General features: G+C 45.5%; 2 protein-coding genes across 2 annotated transcripts; both read left to right on the top strand.

Moving 5' to 3' along the window:
- Positions 1 to 2,486: 2,486 nt before the first annotated feature.
- On the top strand, positions 2,487 to 6,032 carry LOC127763751 (galactinol--sucrose galactosyltransferase). Its single transcript, XM_052288546.1, has 2 exons — positions 2,487 to 3,899; positions 4,720 to 6,032. Exons 1-2 carry the CDS (start codon positions 2,487 to 2,489, stop codon positions 5,827 to 5,829), a joined length of 2,523 nt encoding a protein of 840 aa, XP_052144506.1. The 3' UTR covers positions 5,830 to 6,032.
- A 4,196-nt stretch (positions 6,033 to 10,228) lies between these two features.
- Positions 10,229 to 14,547, top strand: LOC127773330 (protein transport protein SEC31-like). The gene is made up of 3 exons (XM_052299392.1): positions 10,229 to 10,668; positions 11,556 to 11,834; positions 13,060 to 14,547. Exons 1-3 carry the CDS (start codon positions 10,348 to 10,350, stop codon positions 14,200 to 14,202), a joined length of 1,743 nt encoding a protein of 580 aa, XP_052155352.1. The 5' UTR covers positions 10,229 to 10,347; the 3' UTR covers positions 14,203 to 14,547.
- Positions 14,548 to 22,447: the final 7,900 nt, after the last annotated feature.

Raw genomic sequence — 22,447 nt, 5'->3', positions numbered from 1 at the left:
GAATTATAGTTAATTTTATCCTATGGAAAATAATCTTATAGAGTTATTTGAAACAAAGGATTGTTTCCTACCAATTTCTTTAAAATTTCTATGAAATGAACCTTACTAGAGTAATTTTGGAGGAAAATAAGCATGAGGTCTCACCTCATGTTTTCCTCTTCATGTGTCTAAGGTTTCTGTGTGTTCCTATATGCTAATCAAACGACAGTTTAAAGACTTTCCTGTGTTTCAAAATCCCATACGAATCTAATAAATATGATATTCAATTCCTACGTTTTTTTATTCCTATGTTTTCTCAATCTTTAAAGGGCCCTAAACACGGTCTACGTTGCATCGACAAGCCGCGTTCTCGCGTCGGGCCACGGGCCGGCCACGTACTCCTACCGAGTACCGACCGCCACGCTATGGGCCCCACACTTTATCCAGTTTGCAATCGTGTCATGCATGTTTATATGGGATTTATAGTCTGTTGATTGTTTTACAGAGAAATTGGATTAATCGGCGATCAGCAGCGCTCTCGTACGATCTTTGACTGGGGCACCGGGGATAACGACGGTTTTAAATTATCTGCACCGTATCCGGCCGGGTCGGCGTCAAGTGGTCGGTGTGCAATATCAAGTGCTATCTTGCCGCGGTGTTTTGGTGTCAGTATTCAGCAAGGTTTACGTTAGCGTATATACCTGACAATTAACCTGATTGATCTCCTGGAGCAAGCAGCGCAGGATAGATGGCCATGTAAGACAGGCGCCGTTGAAAAGTTCCTCCATCTTCCACTGTTGGTTTCAGTTGGGCTTCTTCGGCTGTGTTTAGTTGTTGAAAAAAGTTAAAAGTTTGGAAAAAGTTAGAAGTTTAAAAAAAAAAGTTAAAAGTTTATGTGTGTAGGAAAGTTTTAGATGTGATGGAAAGTTGAAAGTTTAGGGTAGTTAGGGGTGAACTAAACACGGCCTTCGTTTCCCAACTGCTAACTCCAAATCATTTATAGTCAATCTAATAGCTTATTCATATAGTAGTTACATATAAACATTTACTACTCTCTCCGTCCCTAAATATTTAGCACCGTTGACTTTTTTAAACATGTTTGACCATTCATTTTATTAAAAAATTTAAGTAATTATTAATTGTTTTCATATAATTTGATTCATTGCTAAATATACTACTACTCAAGTTTTTAATAATATTTATAAAAGTTTTTAAATAAAGCGAAGATCAAACACGTTTAAAAAAGTCAACGACGGGATGGAGGGAGTACACCATATAATATATGGTTTCACCTCTTATAGACATATAACGTATTGAAATCCGTACTGTAGCTGGCTATGGGCCCTACTGTAGCTGGCTATAGGCCTGTTCAGTTTCATGTGCTACGGCTGCGGCCTGTGGCGCAACCAGCACCAACAGTGCTGCACACACATGGTGCAGCCGCAACCAGCTTGCCGAGCAAGCCCTATAAATATGTAGCCTAATTTTCTTTTCTCTCTTCCCTTCTCTCATTCACATATGCTTACAATTGACTTGTACTCGTTATTAAAAAACTGAAAAAAAAAGAAAAAAAAGATCTCGGTGGTGGGCCCACGTGGCCCACGGGCTGGGGTTCCAGAATCGTGGAGGACGAGGAGGGCTCTTCTGGAAATCCCTGGACGGCTTTGCTGCCGCGGCCGGTGGAGTTGGTCGCTCCTGCCCAAAACCAGGAGGATTAGGAGGGGTTTACAGGTTAATTTAATCGATTCACACGCGATTAGAGGATGGGTTACCGAGGCACGCCGACTATTGTGGAGCCACACCGCGCGCCCTCGCGCCGCCACGTGCTCCTCCCGGGTTGACGTGGCACAAGAGGTTCGTCCGAGTAGGCACCTCCCAAAATTTTGGTATGATCAGTACAGTTTGAAGTTTGACTTGGCCAGTTTAGTCAATTCTAGTACCTCTTACGGCAAAATACTAGGAAACCAGACAATTTTCTGAACGACCGTTTGCAATTTACAGCAATCCAACGACGACAGGAGAGAAGGCGATCTGATGTTTTCGCAGGGGAAATTATCAGGAATATTAATTACCATGATAAGTACAATATGATCATGATAGTGTCCACTGTAGAATCCATCGGCGACACTACAAAATCTCTGTCATTAATTACGAGAATGCTACGGTATCGTCGGCTAGTAATTTGCTGAAAACAATCCATTGATGCATGTATAATCACCAAATGGAAATGGACCCCTGGATTACTTATGCTGTACTTTTTCGTCAGGGAAAGAAGGAATCTGATCTGAAGAGGATAATTAGCGGATAAAACTTTACTTGCAGGATTAACTCATGAAAGGACGCGAATTTTACTGTGTAATTCTAAAAAAAAAAATTACCACCGGAAGGTTCGCCATAGCCCATACAGCATCGAAAAGGAAACGGAAAGATACAGGGGCATTCCATGGCTATCAAGGGACAGTAAGAGAAATAAACTGACAAAAAATATAATTTAATTTATAAAAGGAATGAGTTGTTGTGGCTCCCACACAAAAACCTCTATAAATTGGGCGCAAATTAGCCTCCCATCTCTTCAGCAAAGCCCCAGGCTTAGCAAAACACAAGCAAACCAAAGCTTCCATCTCTTCTTCCAGTTCAAAGATCTCCAAGCCTCCAGGAAACTCAAGGCCAGCCTCGCCATGGCGCCCAACCTCAGCAAGGCCAAGGACGACCTGATCGGCGACGTGGTCGCCGTCGACGGGCTGATCAAGCCGCCGCGGTTCACGCTCAAGGGCAAGGACCTCGCCGTGGACGGCCACCCGTTCCTCCTCGACGTGCCGGCCAACATCCGCCTCACCCCGGCGTCCACCCTCGTGCCCAACTCCGACGTCCCCGCCGCCGCCGCCGGCAGCTTCCTCGGCTTCGACGCGCCGGCGGCCAAGGACCGCCACGTGGTGCCCATCGGTAAGCTCCGCGACACGAGGTTCATGAGCATCTTCCGTTTCAAGGTGTGGTGGACGACCCACTGGGTGGGTACAAACGGCAGGGACGTGGAGAACGAGACCCAGATGATGATCCTAGACCGGTCGGGGACGAAGTCCTCGCCGACCGGCCCTCGGCCCTACGTCCTCCTCCTCCCGATCGTCGAGGGGCCCTTCCGGGCCTGCCTCGAGTCCGGGAAGGCGGAGGACTACGTGGACATGGTCCTCGAGAGCGGGTCGTCCACAGTCAGGGGCTCCGTGTTCCGGAGCGCTGTGTACCTGCACGCGGGGGACGACCCGTTTGACCTGGTCAAGGACGCCATGAGGGTGGTCCGTGCCCACCTCGGCACGTTCCGCCTCATGGAGGAGAAGACGCCGCCGCCGATCGTCGACAAGTTCGGGTGGTGCACGTGGGACGCGTTCTACCTCAAGGTGCACCCGGAGGGGGTGTGGGAGGGCGTGCGGCGGCTCGCCGACGGCGGGTGCCCGCCGGGGCTGGTGCTGATCGACGACGGCTGGCAGTCGATCTGCCACGACGACGACGACCCGGGCAGCGGCGCCGAGGGGATGAACCGCACGTCGGCCGGCGAGCAGATGCCGTGCAGGCTGATCAAGTTCCAGGAGAACTACAAGTTCAGGGAGTACAAGGGCGGCATGGGCGGCTTCGTGAGGGAGATGAAGGCGGCGTTCCCGACGGTGGAGCAGGTGTACGTGTGGCACGCGCTGTGCGGGTACTGGGGCGGCCTCCGCCCCGGCGCGCCGGGCTTGCCGCCGGCGAAGGTCGTCGCGCCGAGGCTCTCGCCGGGCTTGCAGCGCACCATGGAGGACCTCGCCGTCGACAAGATCGTCAACAACGGCGTCGGGCTCGTCGACCCGCGCCGCGCGCGGGAGCTCTACGAGGGGCTCCACTCCCACCTCCAGGCCTCCGGCATCGACGGCGTCAAGGTCGACGTCATCCATGTAAGTCTCCCAACTACTTTTGTGCACTCCGTTTACTACTAGATCGTGTAGAGGAGCTCAAAGCGGCGGTGCACGTGGCGAGGCAGAGCAAAGCTTGTTCGTGTTCTCGAGGTTTCCTGATTAACCGGATGAAACGGGAAGCTGCTAGTTTGTGATATTCTTGTTCTACCTAAGATGGATTTTGTTAGTAAAATTTGGTCTTGATTGTATTGAGTAATATGCATAATAGTCATCACATGATTGATATCTCGTCACTGCTCGTAACTTCAGCCTTTTAGCATGTCAGGTAAAGATCGCTTTTTATGCCTGAAATTGCATCATTTTTCAGTCTTCGATTCCTGAAAATGATTGGATTGCAAATTTAGTACGGTCATGAATTCTTATTTCAGCTATTAAAATCTGCACGTCAATTCATTAGGTAGCCCTTTTCTACTGTCGATAGTCAGCGACCTGAAGAGCAGGGAAATCCACATACATTTGACATCTCGACACCACGTTTTCCATCTCGCAGCACCACACATCAATCCACTTGGAACCATAAAAAAACATTTTTTTCGTCATTATTTATTTTATTGATCTTTAATTAGTACATGAAAGACACGTAGATTTTGACAGAATGGACGGGAGGGGAACAATAAGAAACATCAATTAAGGTGGTTAGGAATTAATCATTAGGCACGACAAAGCGGAACGATTACGATCAATTAATTATTTAGTTTAAAAATTTTAAAAATAATTAGGCTGTGTAGTTCAACGCAAAGTTAAGATTTTAGTTAAAATTGGAGATAATGCGACTGAAAGGTTGCTTGTGTTGTTGCAGCTGCTGGAGATGGTGTGCGAGGAGTACGGCGGTCGGGTGGAGCTCGCGAAGGCCTACTTCGCGGGGCTGACGGAGTCGGTGCGGCGCCACTTCAACGGCAACGGCGTGATCGCGAGCATGGAGCACTGCAACGACTTCATGCTGCTGGGCACGGAGGCGGTGGCGCTGGGCCGCGTCGGCGACGACTTCTGGTGCACCGACCCCTCCGGCGACCCCGACGGCACCTTCTGGCTGCAGGGCTGCCACATGGTGCACTGCGCCTACAACTCGCTGTGGATGGGCGCCTTCATCCACCCGGACTGGGACATGTTCCAGTCCACCCACCCCTGCGCCGCCTTCCACGCCGCCTCCCGCGCCGTCTCCGGCGGCCCCGTCTACGTCAGCGACGCCGTGGGGTGCCACGACTTCGACCTGCTCCGCCGCCTCGCGCTGCCGGATGGGACCATACTCCGGTGCGAGCGCTACGCGCTGCCGACGCGCGACTGCCTGTTCGCCGACCCGCTCCATGACGGGAAGACGATGCTCAAGATCTGGAACGTGAACAAGTTCTCCGGCGTGCTCGGCGCGTTCAACTGCCAGGGCGGCGGGTGGAGCCGCGAGGCGCGGCGGAACATGTGCGCCGCGGGGTTCTCCGTCCCCGTCACCGCGCGCGCCTCCCCCGCCGACGTCGAGTGGAGCCACGGCGGCGGCGGCGGCGACCGCTTCGCCGTCTACTTCGTCGAGGGGCGGAAGCTGCAGCTGCTCCGCCTCGACGAGTCCGTCGAGCTCACGCTCGAGCCGTTCACCTACGAGCTCCTCGTGGTGGCGCCCGTGCGGGCCATCGTCTCGCCGGAGCTGGGGATCGGCTTCGCGCCCATCGGGCTCGCCAACATGCTGAACGCCGGCGGCGCTGTGCAGGGCTTCGAGGCGGCGAGGAAGGACGGCGACGTGGCGGCGGAGGTGGCGGTGAAGGGCGCCGGGGAGATGGTGGCGTACTCGTCGGCGAGGCCTAGGCTGTGCAAGGTGAACGGCCAGGATGCGGAGTTCAAGTACGAGGACGGCATCGTCACCGTCGATGTGCCGTGGACCGGGTCGTCGAAGAAGCTGTCGCGTGTCGAGTACTTTTACTAGTGTGGTTCAATGCTGGAAAGAGACTAAGACAAAATTTTCGGTCTTTTTATTTTTTATTTTACTTAGGTCGGAAAATAATTTGAGTGTGTGAGAGCTTTGTAAGTTGCTTAGCTCTGGTTGGTTTCGGTTGGATTATCATTGTTACTGGTTTTAAACGCTGGTTAATGTGAATTAATGCAACTATGCAAGTGTTACTTTATCAATCTCCTCGTTTGCGCGGATGGGCTTGTTTTGCTTTCTCTGAATTCATATTGTCTTTGGCTTTTTGCGCTATACAGACTACAGAACCTTTGCAAAATTGTTTCCCCCTTGAAATTAGAAAAAAAAATGGTTCGATACAAGGCCTGTTTGGTCTGTGGTCAAATGCAATCTTTACCAAAGCTTTTGCATTGGCAAGATATAGGTGTTGCCAACATTTTGGTGAAGTTGAGTATTTGGTTTGTTGCTATCTTTTTGAATTGTTGGTGCTTTACTTGGTTCTGGTTGCCAAAATTTTTGCAATGCCAATTTTTTCGAGAATAAACCAAATGGAAACATGAAGTATCATTCACCAAAGAATTCCACAATAGTGTTGTAGTAATTCGAAACTTCATCCCCTTTACGTGTTAAAACAAGCAAGAAATATCTCTCCCGGATAATAGGGGAAATGAGAAGCTTCTTACGATGAAACATGCTGCTCATTCACATTCAGACTTGATATAGATACTTGTATTTATCTATTTATTTTTTGTGTGGTGGGCTTCATCGATCGTCTATTTATTTTTTGTGGTGGGCTTCATCGATAACGTCTACAGTGATTTTGTTAATACTCCCTCCATCTACTTTTGATAGTCATTTCCAAATCTGAAAATTTTATTTTTGATAGGCATATTTCAATCCAACAACCTATCATCTTAATGATTTTCTCGAATTTAATGCATGACTCTCCATTCTTCCACACATGATTGGCTATATGGGCTTTAAGAAATGTAAATATTAATGAATCACTTGTTTACGAGGAATGCCTAGTAGCATGCTTAAATGAATGATAAGTAGAACTACTTATCCTTGGTCTGTGTGTTAAGATGAAATATGACTATCAAAAGTAGATGGAGGGAGTATTAAGATTTGTAAACACCCGCGCCGTGTTTCCAAAAATAAAGGAATAAGTTCACTTCGTGACCCTCAAAAGTGATCAAAATCTAATCCGTGACCCTAAACCACAAAACCGGATATCTCGACCCCTAACTCTTAAAACCGGTGCAATTTGATTCCCTCGGCGGTTTTGGAGGGTGGTTTCGCTGACGTGGCGTCTACGTGGTAGTATTGACTCGGTTTTCTGTCCACGTGGCGTTGACGTGGCACTTACGTGTCATTAGAAATAAAAAATATGGGTGGGACCCACTGACATGTGGGGCTGTAGGATCGAGATGTCGACTAGAGGGGGGGTGAATAGGCGATTTAAAACTAAATAACACCTAATCAAATCTAACCTAAGTTGCTAGGCTTGGTGAGGGTGAACTCTAACTAAGCAACTAAGTTATGTTTTACAAACCTAGGGTGATAGTGGCTCAATTATATCTCTAGGAAAGTAAATCACGCTCCTATGTCAATGTTTTGCAATCCTAGGGTGATATGATCTCAAGTGTGTCTCTAGAAATGTAAATTGCACAAATGTAAATGCGACAATCAAATGAGACAAGAGATTTTTCACCGAGGTTCGGAAACTCGCCGGTTTCCTACTCCCTGTTGAGGCGAGCCCAACTCCACCGCTCAACCACGAAGCCACCGCACGCCCCCTTCGTCAAGGGGTGGGCAAGGCGGGAGCCGGCCCACGGAGAGGACTACCCAAGCCTCGATCACTCGGGGTAGTTCTTCCTTCACTCCGAAGGTGGTGAACTCCAAACCACTCACAAACTGGCGCCGGGCCTCCTCCACAATCTTCTCGGAGAGGTCACCGGGCAACTCCTCCACAAGCCGTCTAGGAGGCGGCAACCTCCAAGAGTAACAAGCAATGACCCGGTGTGGAGATGATCAAGTGCCACACTAGCTCTACAATGGAAGCAAATGCACTTGACTCTTGGCTAAACAACCCTCTAACACACTAGATGGATGAACACAAAGCTCAAGTGAGTGTGAGAGAGGTGCAAGGAGTGTATGCAATTGAATTGGGTGCCAAGAGAGCCCCCTTGCTACTGGTGGGGGAGTATTTATACTCCCACCCACCAAAACTAGCCGTTGGGGGCGAAATCCCCCAACTCTGTGCTCTGCCGGTCTGACCGGAGGTATGTGGCCGGTCATACCGTGCTACTCTGCAACGGCTAGAAAACTAGCCGTTGTAGCCCTATCAGAGGGCCCCATCGGCCTAGCCAGTCAGACCGGCATGGGGTGGCCGGTCAGACCGGCCTCGGCTCGGTCACACCGCCATCGGCTCGGTCTGACCGAATACGGCTCCGTCGGCTCTGCATCGGCCATCTCGAGTAGCACCATCTCGGCCTCCAGGGGGCCGGTCTGACCGGGAAAGTGCCGCCGGTCAGACCGCCACTATGTAGCCGGTCTGACCGGCCAGGGCACGCCGGTCAGACCGCCACTATGTGGCCGGTCTGACCGCCCCTGGTCAGGCCGAACCTAGTGAATTTGCAAGTGAATGTGTGTGTAATGAAAAAGAGAGCACAAATGAAAATGTAATGACCTAATGTGGCAATTAAAATCATCTCTTTGCTAGGTCATTACCCCTCTTAATAGTATGGCGAAACTAAAATTAAACTAGCAAATTTGATCGCCCTACACCTCGATCAATTCTAAATTAAAGCGCTAGTTTTACCGTCTTCTTTCCCTTTGCTTTGCGCCGTCAATTTTAATCCATCAATAATCATCCATGCGCACATATGACGTGGACCTAACTTAAAATGTATAGCTCAAAGACAACGGTTAGTCCACAATTAGTGCTTGTCATTAATTACCAAAATTAACACCGGGGGCCTAGATGCTTCAGGGGCCCACATAAATCATATCATCCCCCTCTCTTTCTCTTCGCGAGCGTTGGACGGGAGCCAGCGGCGGTGGCCGACGCCTCCTCCAACCCCATCCACAGCCTCCTCCCCCCTTCCCGCGGCGTCGTTGCTGGCGGCAGCGGTGCGGCGTCCCGCAAGCGGCGGAGACTCGGGAGTGGCACTGGAGCGGTGGGAGCGACGTGCGCGCGAGGGCCAGAGCGGCGGCGGCGGCAGAGATCGAGGCCGCCGTGGAAGGTTGGCCGTCGGAAGGAAGAAAACGGGCCACGAGAACGGCCGCGTCCTCGCCACCCTCGGCACCGCCACCGCACTATCCACCGCTGCGCTCCATGCCCTCTCTGCCGGCCACGATGCACCTGCCTCCGCAGTTCTCCCGCCGCGCCCACGAACACGTAAGGGCTGCCTGCATCTCGCCACCGCGAGTCACGTCGGCATCCTCTCGAAGATGGCGGCATTCGGTGGTGGCTTCTTCTGCACCTGCGGCGGCGGTGTTGAAGGAGGGAGGAGCAGCACGGGCGAGGAAGGCGGTGGTACCACCGATGGGCGTGGTTAGCATGCCGAGCCAGCTGACAACGGCACGACCACATAGGAGTTGGGAGGCATCTACGTCGAGCATTCTCCTGCTGGTTGCCGAGGCAATCGGCAAGGGGCGACATATGAGGGCTACGGCTAGCAAGCGGTAGCAACAGGCAGTGCATGTGTGTACTAACATCAAGCGACAAGCCAACAAGCAAAGGGTTGACCGACCGAGCAAAGCAACAGATAGGCAAGCAGAGCAGCAGATTCACATGGATGATGGCGCGGCCATGGAGGAGGGGGACGCGAGGGACGGGAGCCTCGCCGAGCCTCCAGTGCTCCCCGCCGCCGGCCCTCGAGCGCTCCCCAGCTCCCATCCCTACAGACGTGCGAAGGGAAGGGAAAAGAGAGAAGGGAGAGAAAGGGAGGAGGATGAAGAGGAGAGAGGATAATATGTGGGCCCCACATGTTAGTGGGTCCCACCCGTACTTTTGGTGAATGACAAATAGGTCCCACCCATATTTTTTATTTCTAATGACACGTAAGTGCCACATCAACGCTACCTGGACAGAAGACCGAGTCAATACTGCCACGTAGCGCGCCACGTCAGCGAAACCGCCCTCCAAACCCGCCGAGGGAGTCAAATTGTACCGTTTTTAAGAGTTGGGGGGTTGAGATATCCGGTTTTGTGGTTTAGGGTCACGGATTAGATTTCGATCACTTTTGAGAGTCACGAAATGAACTTATTCCAAATAAAAATAAATTCAGGTATAGGATGGGCCTTGAATTGAGCCCGCTAATTCCGGGCCCATCAAGACCCACTCAGATCAGGCCCAATTAAGAGGAGGCAGGCAAACCCAACCGACTCGCACTCCTCGTCGTCGTCCCCATCTGGATCCCTCCCTCTTCTCCTCCAACCTCGCCATCATTTCCCAGCTCGCTTCCCTTCCCAAGCTCCACCAACCAACCGCCGCCCCACCTCGCCGCCCGCCGCCGAGGCGGAGCTGCGCCGATGAACACGTCGCAGTTCATGGACAAGCAGATCCTCGGCCTCGCGGCCTCCGCCTCCACCTCCTCCGGCGTCGGCGTCGGTGGCGGGGGACCGGAGCTCCTCGATCTGATGAGCCCCAACCCGCAGGAGGAGGGCGAGGACCGCCTCCGCCGCCGCCACAGCTCCTCCAACGGCAGCGCCGACGACGTGCTGCCCAGCTACGACTTCCAGCCCATCCGCACCACCGCCCCCTCCGCCGCCGCCTCCGCCTCCGCCGCGCCGGCCTCGTGGGGGTCCCTCGACTCCGGCTCCAAGGCCGCCTCCGCGTCCTACAACTTGAAGGTATACTTAATTATTGTTTCGATCGTGGTATGGTCGCCCCACCGCTAGATCTGTCGATCTATCTGCGTTTCATGATTTTGCATCAGTAAATCTATCGCGAAAACCTTTTTCGTGTAGATGAGCATCTACAACTCAACCCTACATTAGTAAGAAGAAGAATTTTGTTTGCGAACTGGGCTTGTGCACCGCGCTGAGACGCATAATCACTTGGTAATAATAAGCTACAAGAGAATTTTGTCGATGATAAAAGATGTTTGGAACTTCTATATGTGATTTTTTTATACTCACACTTGCAATTCTCTGAGGGTGCTAGTATATACTTACACTGTAACTATGTCAACTGTTAACTGAGATGCACATTTTTAGTAGCCGAATTCGCATGAGACTCTCTGTTCATGCACATTTTTATAGCCAGGTCTTCTTATGTTGCTAGTCTAATTATGTTTTTTGCTGTGAAACTTATTGCTTAGGATCTTATGCAAAGACCATACAGGTATGTGAATGTGACGATGACTATTGTGTTTTGACGTATATGATATACTACTATTAGGTATTTTTAAGCTATGACTGAACTATATTGAGCACATCTGGCATCCAAACCATGCAAATTTATAGTGCTCCATATGTCCCATTTGCTAGTTCGTTTGCACTATTATCAACCATAATTTGTTGTATTTAATTGCTCTTAATTAGTTAGCATCATGTGTGTATGTGACTACTGCTGTTTGTCAACAAACTATTCATGTGTATGGATACGAGTTTCTCCCTTTTTCCCCTCAATTTTTCATGCGAGTTTCTTCATAGTTTTCTTAATCAACTGTTCGTGATTGATGGCTGTGTTTAATGACATCAATATCCATACTCATTAATTTTCTTATGTGGGGAAGAGTGCTGGCGTATTGGAGCCCCATGTGCTAAAGAAAGTTAGCCACGAGGAGGACAGGAGTAATTTCGGCACGGTTACCATGGCAGACATTGATCGAACCATGAAGAAATATTCTGATAACCTATTGCATGCACTGGAAGGTGTAAGTTCAAGGCTTTCACAGCTGGAGGGTAGAACACACCATCTTGAAAATTCTGTTGACGATTTGAAGATAACAATCGGCAACTATAATGGCAGCACTGATGGAAAACTAAGGCAGCTCGAGAACATGCTGAGGGAGGTATGCTTCTCTCTCCCTCTCTCTGACAACGTTTATACAAAGCAACTGAGGCCATATTGAAATAAGTGTATTTTATGTAAAGGGGAAACATCATATCTTCTCCTGTTGCACATATACTAGTACCTTTCTATTTATTAGCTTCTACCCCCCATATATTATGAATGATATAGCTAAAAACGAACAAAGATCTTGGTATTCATTAAATCTGTGACTCATCAAACCCTCGTGGTGGCATAGCTGAGTAGTCTACCTGGATAACTTTTGCCTATCTGACTTATTTGTATATGCCAAATTTCTTATTTAACTAGAAAAAATACCCGTGCGTTGCAACGGGTGAAGTCTATTTTAATATTATTATTGTTATATGGTTTAGTTAAGATGAAAATCACTATAGGAGTTCGCTTGGATATATATTTTTTTAGAAAATCATGAGCTATAGTTAGGAGTCCGATCGTCTCAAGTTAGCATGCGAGTTTTTTTAAACATATTTCTTATATGATTCCTTCTGTATTACCAAAAGTGAACGATCTTAAAAACCGACTCATACACGGATGACGTACCAAAATACCGGTAAAAACATCTTCAAATTTTATAATAGTAGAGATGCATGTATTTTCATGTGGTCTGTCCTATTATGTGGTTGTTGGCAGGAGATAATTCACAAGATGGCAATTGGTCACTGTTTGAATAGATATGCCATGATATACTAGCATACTTGAAGGACTGAGTTGAAAGTCCTCCATTTCACAATGTAAGACTTTCTAGCATTACCAACATTCATATATATACAAATGAATCTAGACACATATATGTGTCTAGATTCATTAATATCTATATGAATGTGGGCAATGCTAGAAAGTCTTACATTGTGAAACGGAGGAAGTACCATCTATATTGCGTGATGCTTTATGTTAGTTTTTTACGACCTATGCTAAAATACTTCACTATTTTTGGGGCTTATCGGTCTACTTAGGTGCCTTGCTATGGCTAAATGCATACATAATTACTTACATCTCAACCTTCCTTTTCATTTTTACTTGCGTCTTAATGCTGCACCGTTAATCTAGTATCCTGGCTATACTATGACACTCGTATTTTTTTTATATAAGTACTAACAGAGTTATTTGATGTATAGAGTTATATACAGTGGTTTGTAATAGTTCTGTCCACACTGCTATGAGGTTTACTCTGTTGCACTATAATTATTTTTTTGCATCACATGCAGGTCCAAGCTGGTGTGCAGATTTTGCGTGACAAACAGGAAATTGTTGAGACACAGCTCCATCTTGCAAAGCTCCAGCCACCCAAGTCTGATGCCCTGGCATCAGATAATGTTGGATCTTCTCAGACAGATTCACACCAGCATGCAGTAGCTCCACAGCAGGCAGCCATTCAACCACAGCATCAAGCCCTCACCTCTTCACAACCACTAGCACTTCCTGCCCTTCCTGCTCCAAATGCGCCTCCTCCACCTCCAACGCTTCAAAGCCAACCTCCATCACAGTATCCAGGCCATCTGCCACATTCACAAGTACCACCGGTTCCTCCTTCTGCTCCAGTTCCTTCGGTGCCAACTTTACCACGGGATCCCTATTATGCTCCACCTGCTCAGCCGATTGAAACCATGCACCAGCAGTATCAGGCCCCTCCAGTTCCACAGCCACAGGCACCCCCAGCGCCGCCTCAGCAGTACCAAACCCCACCCCAATTTCCTCAATATTCACAACCGCCTCAGTCTGGAATGGTTAACCCTTCGACCCCACTCCCACCCGCTGCACCCCAGCAGCCAGAAGAAGCCATGTCGTATGCACCTCCACAGAGCTATCCACCAAATGTCCGCCCTCCTTCACCTTATATGCCACCGCCTAGTGGACCTGCCCCTCCTTTCTATGGGCAAAACCAAAGCATGTATGAACCTCCTGTGGGCAGGCCAAACTCTGGCCCACCACCGTCCTATGGTGCTGGCGGGTACGGGCCACAGGTAGGAAGTGGTTTCTCTGAATCATATGGTTACAGCGGATCCCCTTCACACCGTGGCAATGCAGGGATGAAGTCGTCACCCTCACCTTTTGCTCCCTCAGGGCCATCATCTGGGGGAAGTGGCAACTATGGCAGGCTCCCCACAGCCCAAATACTACCACAAGCAGTGCCTATCAATTCCAGCCCAAGTGGTTCCTCTGGCAACAGGGTGCCGGTTGATGATGTAGTTGAGAAGGTTGCAACAATGGGATTCTCAAGAGAGCAAGTGAGGGCAACTGTGCGGAGGCTGACCGAGAATGGGCAGAATGTGGATCTGAACGTGGTGCTCGACAAGCTGATGAATGACAGCGATGTACAGCAGCCCCAGAAAGGATGGTTCGGTCGATAAGTTGTGATGCGCATCATTGGTGCTCGATGTTCTCATTTCTCAGTCTGTGTATAATACTATTGAATATGCTTGCTTGCGCACAACCTCGGAATTCTTCAGATTTTTATATGGCCTGGAACTGGAAGAACTGAACAGGCAATTATAGGTTGGTTTGCTGCCTGCCCTCAGTTGCTTACCCTTGGTGAAAACATGCAACTACAGTCAACAGGTGTTGTTAATGAGTTTGGTAGTGTCTCTCTGGATACCCTTGTTCTTTTCTATAAATCTATTATATACATGTAATGACGGTATATTAAATCATAACCATGGCTTTCCTGTGTTCTGTCAATAAAACCATCTTGAGCATATTGCTGAGCCCCATTTGTGTCCTTCAAATCCGTACTGTCAACCAACTGTTATCAATCAAGTTGATCAGCACGATGTGATTTCTGTTCACCTTCAAGATGTCGCCTGAACATATGAATATATGATCTCCAAATTTAAAGGTGGCAAAACTGTGCCAAGGTGTCATACTAATGTGACATGCACTAGTACACACAAGTTGCAATCCATCAAAGCCTCCCCACAATGTAGGCACAGGCCCAACTAGGCCCACAATGTAGGCACAGGCCCGTCTCCTAGTTGGGCCGCGAGGACTGGTGGCCCAACTTTACCACCATCCAAGCTGGCCGTCCTTGTCGTTTCTGGTTTCTGACCCTACTGTTCTGATAAAGAAAAAGAAAATGGTTTATAAGCATTTCTGCCGACTCGAGCTCAAAAGCTTAAAAAACCCCGGCTTTGTGTCTGCCTGACCCACCACCTGTCTGCACGCTGCAAGCCGGATCGATGCGGATGTGTGTGTACTTCGCGCAGACACAGTGCGCCACGCGACGCAAACAGGCAGGCAGCGTGCCAGCCATGTGCTGCGTTGCCTGCCTCTGCGTGCGAGCAGCCGACGGGGGGGACGGGGACACAGCCGCGTCGCCGTGATGGCGACGACATGCTGCTGCCGATCGATACGCGCGGATCCGGTGCGTGTGCGCTGTGGGTCGTCGGGGTTTACCAAATCGGTATTGGTAGGATTATCGCTACCTACGCTTTAACGTTATCATGAACATCATGTTATTATCATGAGATATGCTTTGAGTTTAAAAACTGATAAGGTTATTGTATATGATACCCGTGATAGATATGCACTTGATAGTACAGTAGTGTATAATTTTCTTTTAAAGAAAAGTTGTTGGAGAATCGTTTCATCCTCTAAATATTATTTTTTTTAATGATAAACACGATAATAGTGCGGTTTTATAAATCCTGGCTGTAGCTCTCGCTCCGATCGATGGTCCCTCCCTCCCGTCCGGGTCCGGCCAGCCAGCCATGGGCGCAGACGCCGGGTACAGTGAAAGCACACGTGCCCGCACGACTGTCATGTGTGACCTTGGGCCAGCGTCGTGGTGGTGGTGGTGATGAGGCGTGTGGAATGGCGTGCGCATCATTGCTTTTTCCCTGTAGAGAATTAACAAAGGGCATATATGTTACCACAAACCTCAAAGGATGTGTGTGTGCGCTTGGTGCTTTCTTCGAAACGATACACGTCAACAAGGGACTGTTGTTTATACAGTCGTGGTTGTAGCCGAATAGCCGATTCTAGTTTTAAACTACTCCTAACTCAAGATTTTTCCTTTTTAATTTAAAAATTACACGGTGCAACACAGACACTCACAATGCACGCGCACTCACCCCTATGAACACACGCACGCAAACCCTACCCATATGAGCATCTTCGAAGACTGGACCGGCAAATCCTGGAGAGATTGACGAAGTCGCCACAGGCGCATCGCTGTCGACGGGTACGTCGCCTACCACTAAAAGCACAACGCCGTTAAATCCTGGAAAATTCGCTCCCATGGGGAGTCGAACCCAGAACCTCATGTGCTACTGAGGCTCTTTGTCCTTTTTAATTTAGTTCCATCCGCATAAGGCTTTTGAACCACTATAAGATTAAATATATAAATTATTATAATTTCTATTTACATTTAAGGCTCTATTCGACTGCGCTGACTGTTGCATCCAGCCAGCCATTTTTAAACACGGCCACATTCAGACGTGTTATATGTATTGGTTTATATAAAAAAACCTTTAAAAGCACCTTCGTTAGCAAATTTAGCTATCTCAATATACTAAAATGGCTCTCTCTCTCTCTCTCTCAACATATTTTAGTTGACATATTTGATATCTACTGTACGAGTCCTTTTATCTAGACTCTCTAAAGTGATGGCGAGACCTACATGTCAGTCTCTCTAGCCCTTGTCTTCCCCTCCACCGCCTCGCTCTATCCATCTATTAGCGGAGCCATCGAAGCGGGCACTTCCTTCTCCTTTGCTACTTGCGTCGTAGCTAACCCACGCCACCACTCTGTAATGTCACGCGAGAAGATGGCGACTGAGGCTACTGATTGCTTCTTCTCCTACGATGGTAGCAATGTCGTAGACTACCTCCCTCTTATTCCTAATTTACCGATAGAAACGGTCTGATCCGTTGGTGGTTACGTGCTCTCATAATGTATTGTATGGAGTATCTCCTTATGTGACTTTTTTTTATTCATATCATCTATTCATCGAGTACGATTATCGTTCCCCTATGTTGTCCATGTGTAGATAAAACAAATTTTAGAAACACTACATACGTTTGTATACTTAACAATATTATGAATTGCCATATAACAATAACATAAAATTCAAATTCCAGTCATAATAACATTGTGAAAAATTTCCAGTTGTTTAAAATTTCATCGAGGGAGAAAAAAAGAACGCTTCCGCGGTCCGCACTCCCGACAAGCACACCTGGAAGCAACATATGGCCTCTAGGTACGTACAAACACGGCAATCATCCAAATAGTTTTGTTCCCCTCATTCCTGGCACAACAATTCCACAAAGTCACAAACACATGGATCATCAGCTCCATCTTCTGGTCATCAATGGCTACAATTAGCTAGCCAATTTGGCACAGTACAGTGCACTAGCATCTTGCTCGCTCTCTCTCTCTCTCTCTCTCTCTGAGAGAAACCTTTATGCACGCGGTGAAGGAGTAGTGGGCCCATATACAGTGACAGATATCGGGCTTGTTCACTTTACTACTATTATCAACCTTACCAAGTTTTGGCATTGTCAAATTTTGGTAAGGTTGTCAAAATTTTGATAAGATTGCTAAATTTTGGCAAGATTTCATATGCACTTACTAAAATTTAGCAATAAACTAAATATAGCTACTTTTTTTTTAAATTTGCTAAAAAAAATAAGATTAAAAATGGTAGCAAAATAAACAAGCCCATAGTACCTTCAATCCAGCAATCTCAAACAACCCCGGCAACTTTGCCAAGAGGATTATCACAATTCCAGGGAATTGAGGACAAAAAGAAAGTGAGAAAACCTCGGCCCCGACAAGATTCTATCAGGGCAGTGGACAGTAAGAATGCACTTGATGAACCTTTTCTTCCTCTTCTGATCAAGCCTTTTCTTCTTTTTCTCTTCTGATCCGAAATGTAAAGATGTCCTTTTGTAAAATCGTTGCAATCCTTTTGTAAAGTCATTGCAATCTGTCGTTTCTGGCTCACATATCAGTGACATTAGACAAGTACTACTACTTTTAAAGATACGGTGTCAAGTAGTAGTAACGACAATAGAGTATGTATGGAGATTGCAATAAGCCAAATAGCATGATCCCATTATCAGGCTAGGCGACAGGGCTGTTACTCTGAGTGACAAAGTGAGTCCACTATGGTTAAAACATTTTTCAATAGTTTTGTCAAAACATATATAGTTTTCTGAAATTCTCTCCGAATAAAATTTATTTTTGTATAAATATATATCGATCAATCTATTTTGTAGCACCACACTTTTCTCTCTAATTAACATTGTAATTTTTAAAAATTCCAGAACGAACGTTATACTATCTTTCCATCCATCCCAAAATAAGTGTAGTTTTGCACTGTTCATGTCAAATGTTCGATTGTTCGTCCTATTTAAAATTTTTTTATGATTAGTATTTTTATTGTTATTATATGATAAAACATGAATATTACTTTATGTGTCTAACTTTTTTATTTTTTTCATTAATTTCTCAAATAAGACGGACGGTCAACGGAGGGACGGAGGTAGTATTATTTTTAACAACACATAGTCCACCGTACTAAAGTTCATCTTTTTTTTGAACGGAAAAGGGCACAAGATAGTGCCTTTTCATTGAATAGAGCAAGAGAAAATACAACCCCTAAGGGTAAAAAGAAAAGCTGTTACACGTAATATGTACACTATACAAGGTGCGGGGCGAACTCTCGTAGACACTTGGCCCCTGCCAGAACCCATAGGCCAACCTCCTCTTTGATTTTTGTTAGCAGGAAGCTCGTTGCCATCTCTTTATGGTCAAAGATCCTCCGATTCCTCTCTTTCCAAATCTCCCAGACAACTAACAGGATGAGGGATCTGAGTCCCTTCTTCGGAACACCGCACACGTTTGCCATGTTCTCCCACCACTGCTGCATTGAGTGGGCTTCCTCCCAATTCACCGGATCCAGCAGCAGATGGCCCGTCCAAGTAGCGACAAGGTGCTAAATTCTCTTGGTGTATCTACAAGTGGCTACAAGGTGCAAGACCGTCTCATTCTCACAGCTGTACTAAAGTTCATCACACCAAACGTACCTAGTGATACTGGGAATATAATCATATTTTTCAGTATCAAGATTATTTTAGAAAAAAAAGGTCACTCCAACTAGCGGGCATCCATGCTTTGAACAGTTCAACTCATGTACATCTACTCGATCTTACGACCGATTTGATGGCAACAGAAGGAGTTTTCAGTTCTGTCGGTCAGTGTCTGGGGCTAAGCTCATCCCCATCATCAGGTATGGGGTCTTACACTGCTCATGATATGATCCATTGATTTCTCTCTACTCTATTTCGTTACACACACACACACACAAATTGTCCAGTGAAGCTGCCTCGAAACGCAAACGGTGATATGCACCTTACAGAAACTCAGAAACGAAAGTGCAAGGAAGTAGTATCAATAATTTAAGATAGATATCATAAATTGAATTGCATAAACAAAGAAGTATATTTGGGGTCTGCGTCGGTTGTCGCATTGCAAAGGGCGCCTTTTTAAACTTTCTTTTCTGGTGGGGAATATTAAGCGGCTTTTTACCAAAGGGAGAATCCATTCTGTAATCAGTACACAAGTGGTGTACAGCATATACTACTTCTATACGGCACTATTCTGTGCGAGTGTGATGAGATACACTTGATAGTAAAGTGATAAAAAGAGTGTGGTTTTAACCCCTAAAGTTCTGTATTCAATCTCCTACGCCAATTTGGCGGACTTCCTTATGCTTGGTGGCTGTAACCTATAGTAACTAGGTGAAACCCCGCGCATTGCTGCGGGAATTTAGTATGATAACAATAAAAAATAACGTGTAAGATAGCTAGATAAATCAGATTAAGTAAATTAATATGGTTTATGATAATTTAAATTTAAATAGTATCTAGAATGGTGATTCAAACATAAATAGTAAGGTGGTATGACTTTATGAAAGAAGAAAAGTAGGGAGATAGTTTGTACCGTAGATTAATCATCTAAAGGCTAAAAACAATTGATGTGATATGACTTAGTTAGAAGAATAAAAGGAAAAAAATAATTTGGACCATAGATTAATCATTTAAACACTAAGTGAGAATGAACTATATAAGTATATAGGATATTATAAAACATAATAGAGATATACATTGAAATATTATGTGAATTATGTTGGATGATAATTTAATATATTTGTATTTGAAAAGCTGTTAAATTATGAAAACTATAAAGATATAGCATGTTGAAAACTATAAAGATATAGCATGTTTGCATGATGTTTAAATGTGATGATTGTTAGTGGATGATGATGTGGCATCTTGTTAATTAGTGGATGATAATGTGGTATCTTGTTAGTGAATGATGATGTGATATCTTTGCATGTTAAGCTTAAGGAGTTAGTGGAGGATAACTTTATAGTAAGATAGTATATACATGCTTCTGTATACATGTTTGAATCAAAATAGTGTACTATATTTTCATGGCATATTTCATATATATTTTTAAGAAACGCAAACGCGCACAACATGAACACACTTGCCCTCTATGACGTATATATAGCTGTGAGCGTATACTTACCTCTATGAACATATACATGCACACCCTATCACTATGATCACCTTTGAAAGATTAATACGGACGAAGTCACCACAAATATCTCGTTGTTGATGGGCACGCCACCTACTACTTAAAAAACAAATAGCCGTAGATAAGAGCACCAGTGTCAAATCTATGACTTGAATTCGGATGGATATATTCCATCACAATAAACCTAACTAGTTGAGTTGTGTTTACTTCGCCATTGTATATTTATTTATTTTTGCTTGAAAATAATCTTCAGTGGTTGGTCAAGCCACAACCCTCTGCGCGTTTATTTTTGGATGATGGAAAGTTATATTTCCAGCCCTCTGCGCGATGTGCATACAGACTGATACTACTGTTACCAGTAACTGTTAAATGTTGAAACGCCACTAACGCCACTGATACTACTATTACATATTTACATTGGTTGATTCTACATTACATACTTTTTTCACCTTGCGTTTTCTTATTCATCTTGGCCTTGTTAGTTGTTACGCTTGTATAGTCAAAATCATCGTTTTTTTAGTTTCAATTTAATTAATTTCTTGTTACCATAACTTTACATGTGGCTAACCTATAGTATCACCTGCTGAATGCATTACTTTTCTTTAGGGGGTGATGGGTGTGTGTTTATTTAATAGTTGGCCGGTCCTTAATTTATTCGCAAAGCACATTATTCACCAGTAACAAACTTTGGTTGTACGATCCCTCATACTATAAACTAATTAAAGCGAAAGTCATCCCAAACTTTTAAGAAGTTGAAAGCACTGACAGTTTTTTACTTGGAGAATCAAATGGAACGGTTTTTGTATTTGTCATGCATTACTCTTTTGTTGTGTCACACACAGTGCTAAATACTCCCTCCAGTTTAAGTTACATGTTATTCAAGGTTTATCCTAAGTTAAACATTTTTATCTTTTAACTACTAACTTTTATTGAAAAATTCATATAGTTTAATAACATAAAATTTTTATGTCGTTAGATTCACTAAAAAATATTTTTGTAATATATAATTCATATGTTATTGACTACACGAATTTCTTAAAAAAAGATGATCAGATATTGAAATGTTTAATTTATGACAAAACTAGAACAATAAGTAATTTAAAATGGAGAGAATGGAAGGAAAAAAAATGATAACGATAGTAATCTTGTTCTAGGATAGGTAGGCTTTTCAAGTCTTAACAATCATCTTGCACCTTTTATATAAACATCAAGATGCAAAGTTTTGCCAAAAGCTTATCTTTTACCCATTGGGATTTATTAGCTACTTTAATTTATACCCAGAGCAATCATTTGGCTAGTGCGCTGGTTGATTATTGTATGCCCATTTAATGAGAAAAGTGAAATTCACCTAAAAAGCTAACCAATATTTATATGGATCGTACTGAAACTTTTTGAAGTCATTTGGAGATTTGATTGATATGTAGCGAACTTTCATCGTCCAATTCTTTTTTTTTTGGGGGGGGGGGGGGGGGGGTGGGGGGGCGTAGTGCAATCAAAAGAGTGTATAGTGTACTAGTACTAGACAGACAATTTTTTTTTGGACAAGATGAAATATACGTTAACAGGATGTGCTAATATAAGGGTGCTTAGAGAGAAAAAAAAGAGTGTGCAGTAGACAAACCAAATGAAATATATATGTCGTAAATAATTAAGCACATCTCTTCTCCAGTGCAAGCGTCTTCTCAGACAAATATAATGTGGTGAGATTTCAACATAAGCTCCTACTAATCATCGATGCTTCATCAAAGCATCGGTGGCTCGTGACAAGGAATTTAGCACCTTCCTATCCTACAAGAGAAAACAGTACTTCCTCCGTTTCATAATGTAAATCATTCTAGCATTTCCCACATTCATATTGATATTAATGTAAATGATAGAATGAGAAACAGAGGAAGTATTTGGCATGCTTCGCATAAGCATGCATCTATATGGGGGCACTTGCATTGGAGATAACCTCGGAACGCATGCATCCAACACTGTCTCAAGACTTGGAGATATCTACTCCCTCCGTCTTTTTAATAGATTATGTAATTGATTTTCAGTCTTTTCAAT

The sequence above is a fragment of the Oryza glaberrima genome, chromosome 1 (genome assembly GCF_000147395.1).
Source record: "Oryza glaberrima chromosome 1, OglaRS2, whole genome shotgun sequence".
Taxonomy (NCBI): Eukaryota; Viridiplantae; Streptophyta; class Magnoliopsida; order Poales; family Poaceae; genus Oryza; species Oryza glaberrima.
Note: the sequence above shows the minus strand (reverse complement) of the source record. Positions and strands in the feature narration are given on the sequence as shown.

Bases quoted from the DNA above. Each gene is read 5' to 3' on its own strand.
- LOC127773330 (XM_052299392.1), top strand. From the start codon at position 10,348: ATGAACACGTCGCAGTTCATGGACAAGCAGATCCTCGGCCTCGCGGCC. The intron at 10,669-11,555 runs GTATACTTAATT...TATGTGGGGAAG, and splicing joins CCGCGTCCTACAACTTGAAG to AGTGCTGGCGTATTGGAGCC. The intron at 11,835-13,059 runs GTATGCTTCTCT...CATCACATGCAG, and splicing joins TCGAGAACATGCTGAGGGAG to GTCCAAGCTGGTGTGCAGAT.
- LOC127763751 (XM_052288546.1), top strand. From the start codon at position 2,487: ATGAGTTGTTGTGGCTCCCACACAAAAACCTCTATAAATTGGGCGCAA. The intron at 3,900-4,719 runs GTAAGTCTCCCA...GTGTTGTTGCAG, and splicing joins TCAAGGTCGACGTCATCCAT to CTGCTGGAGATGGTGTGCGA.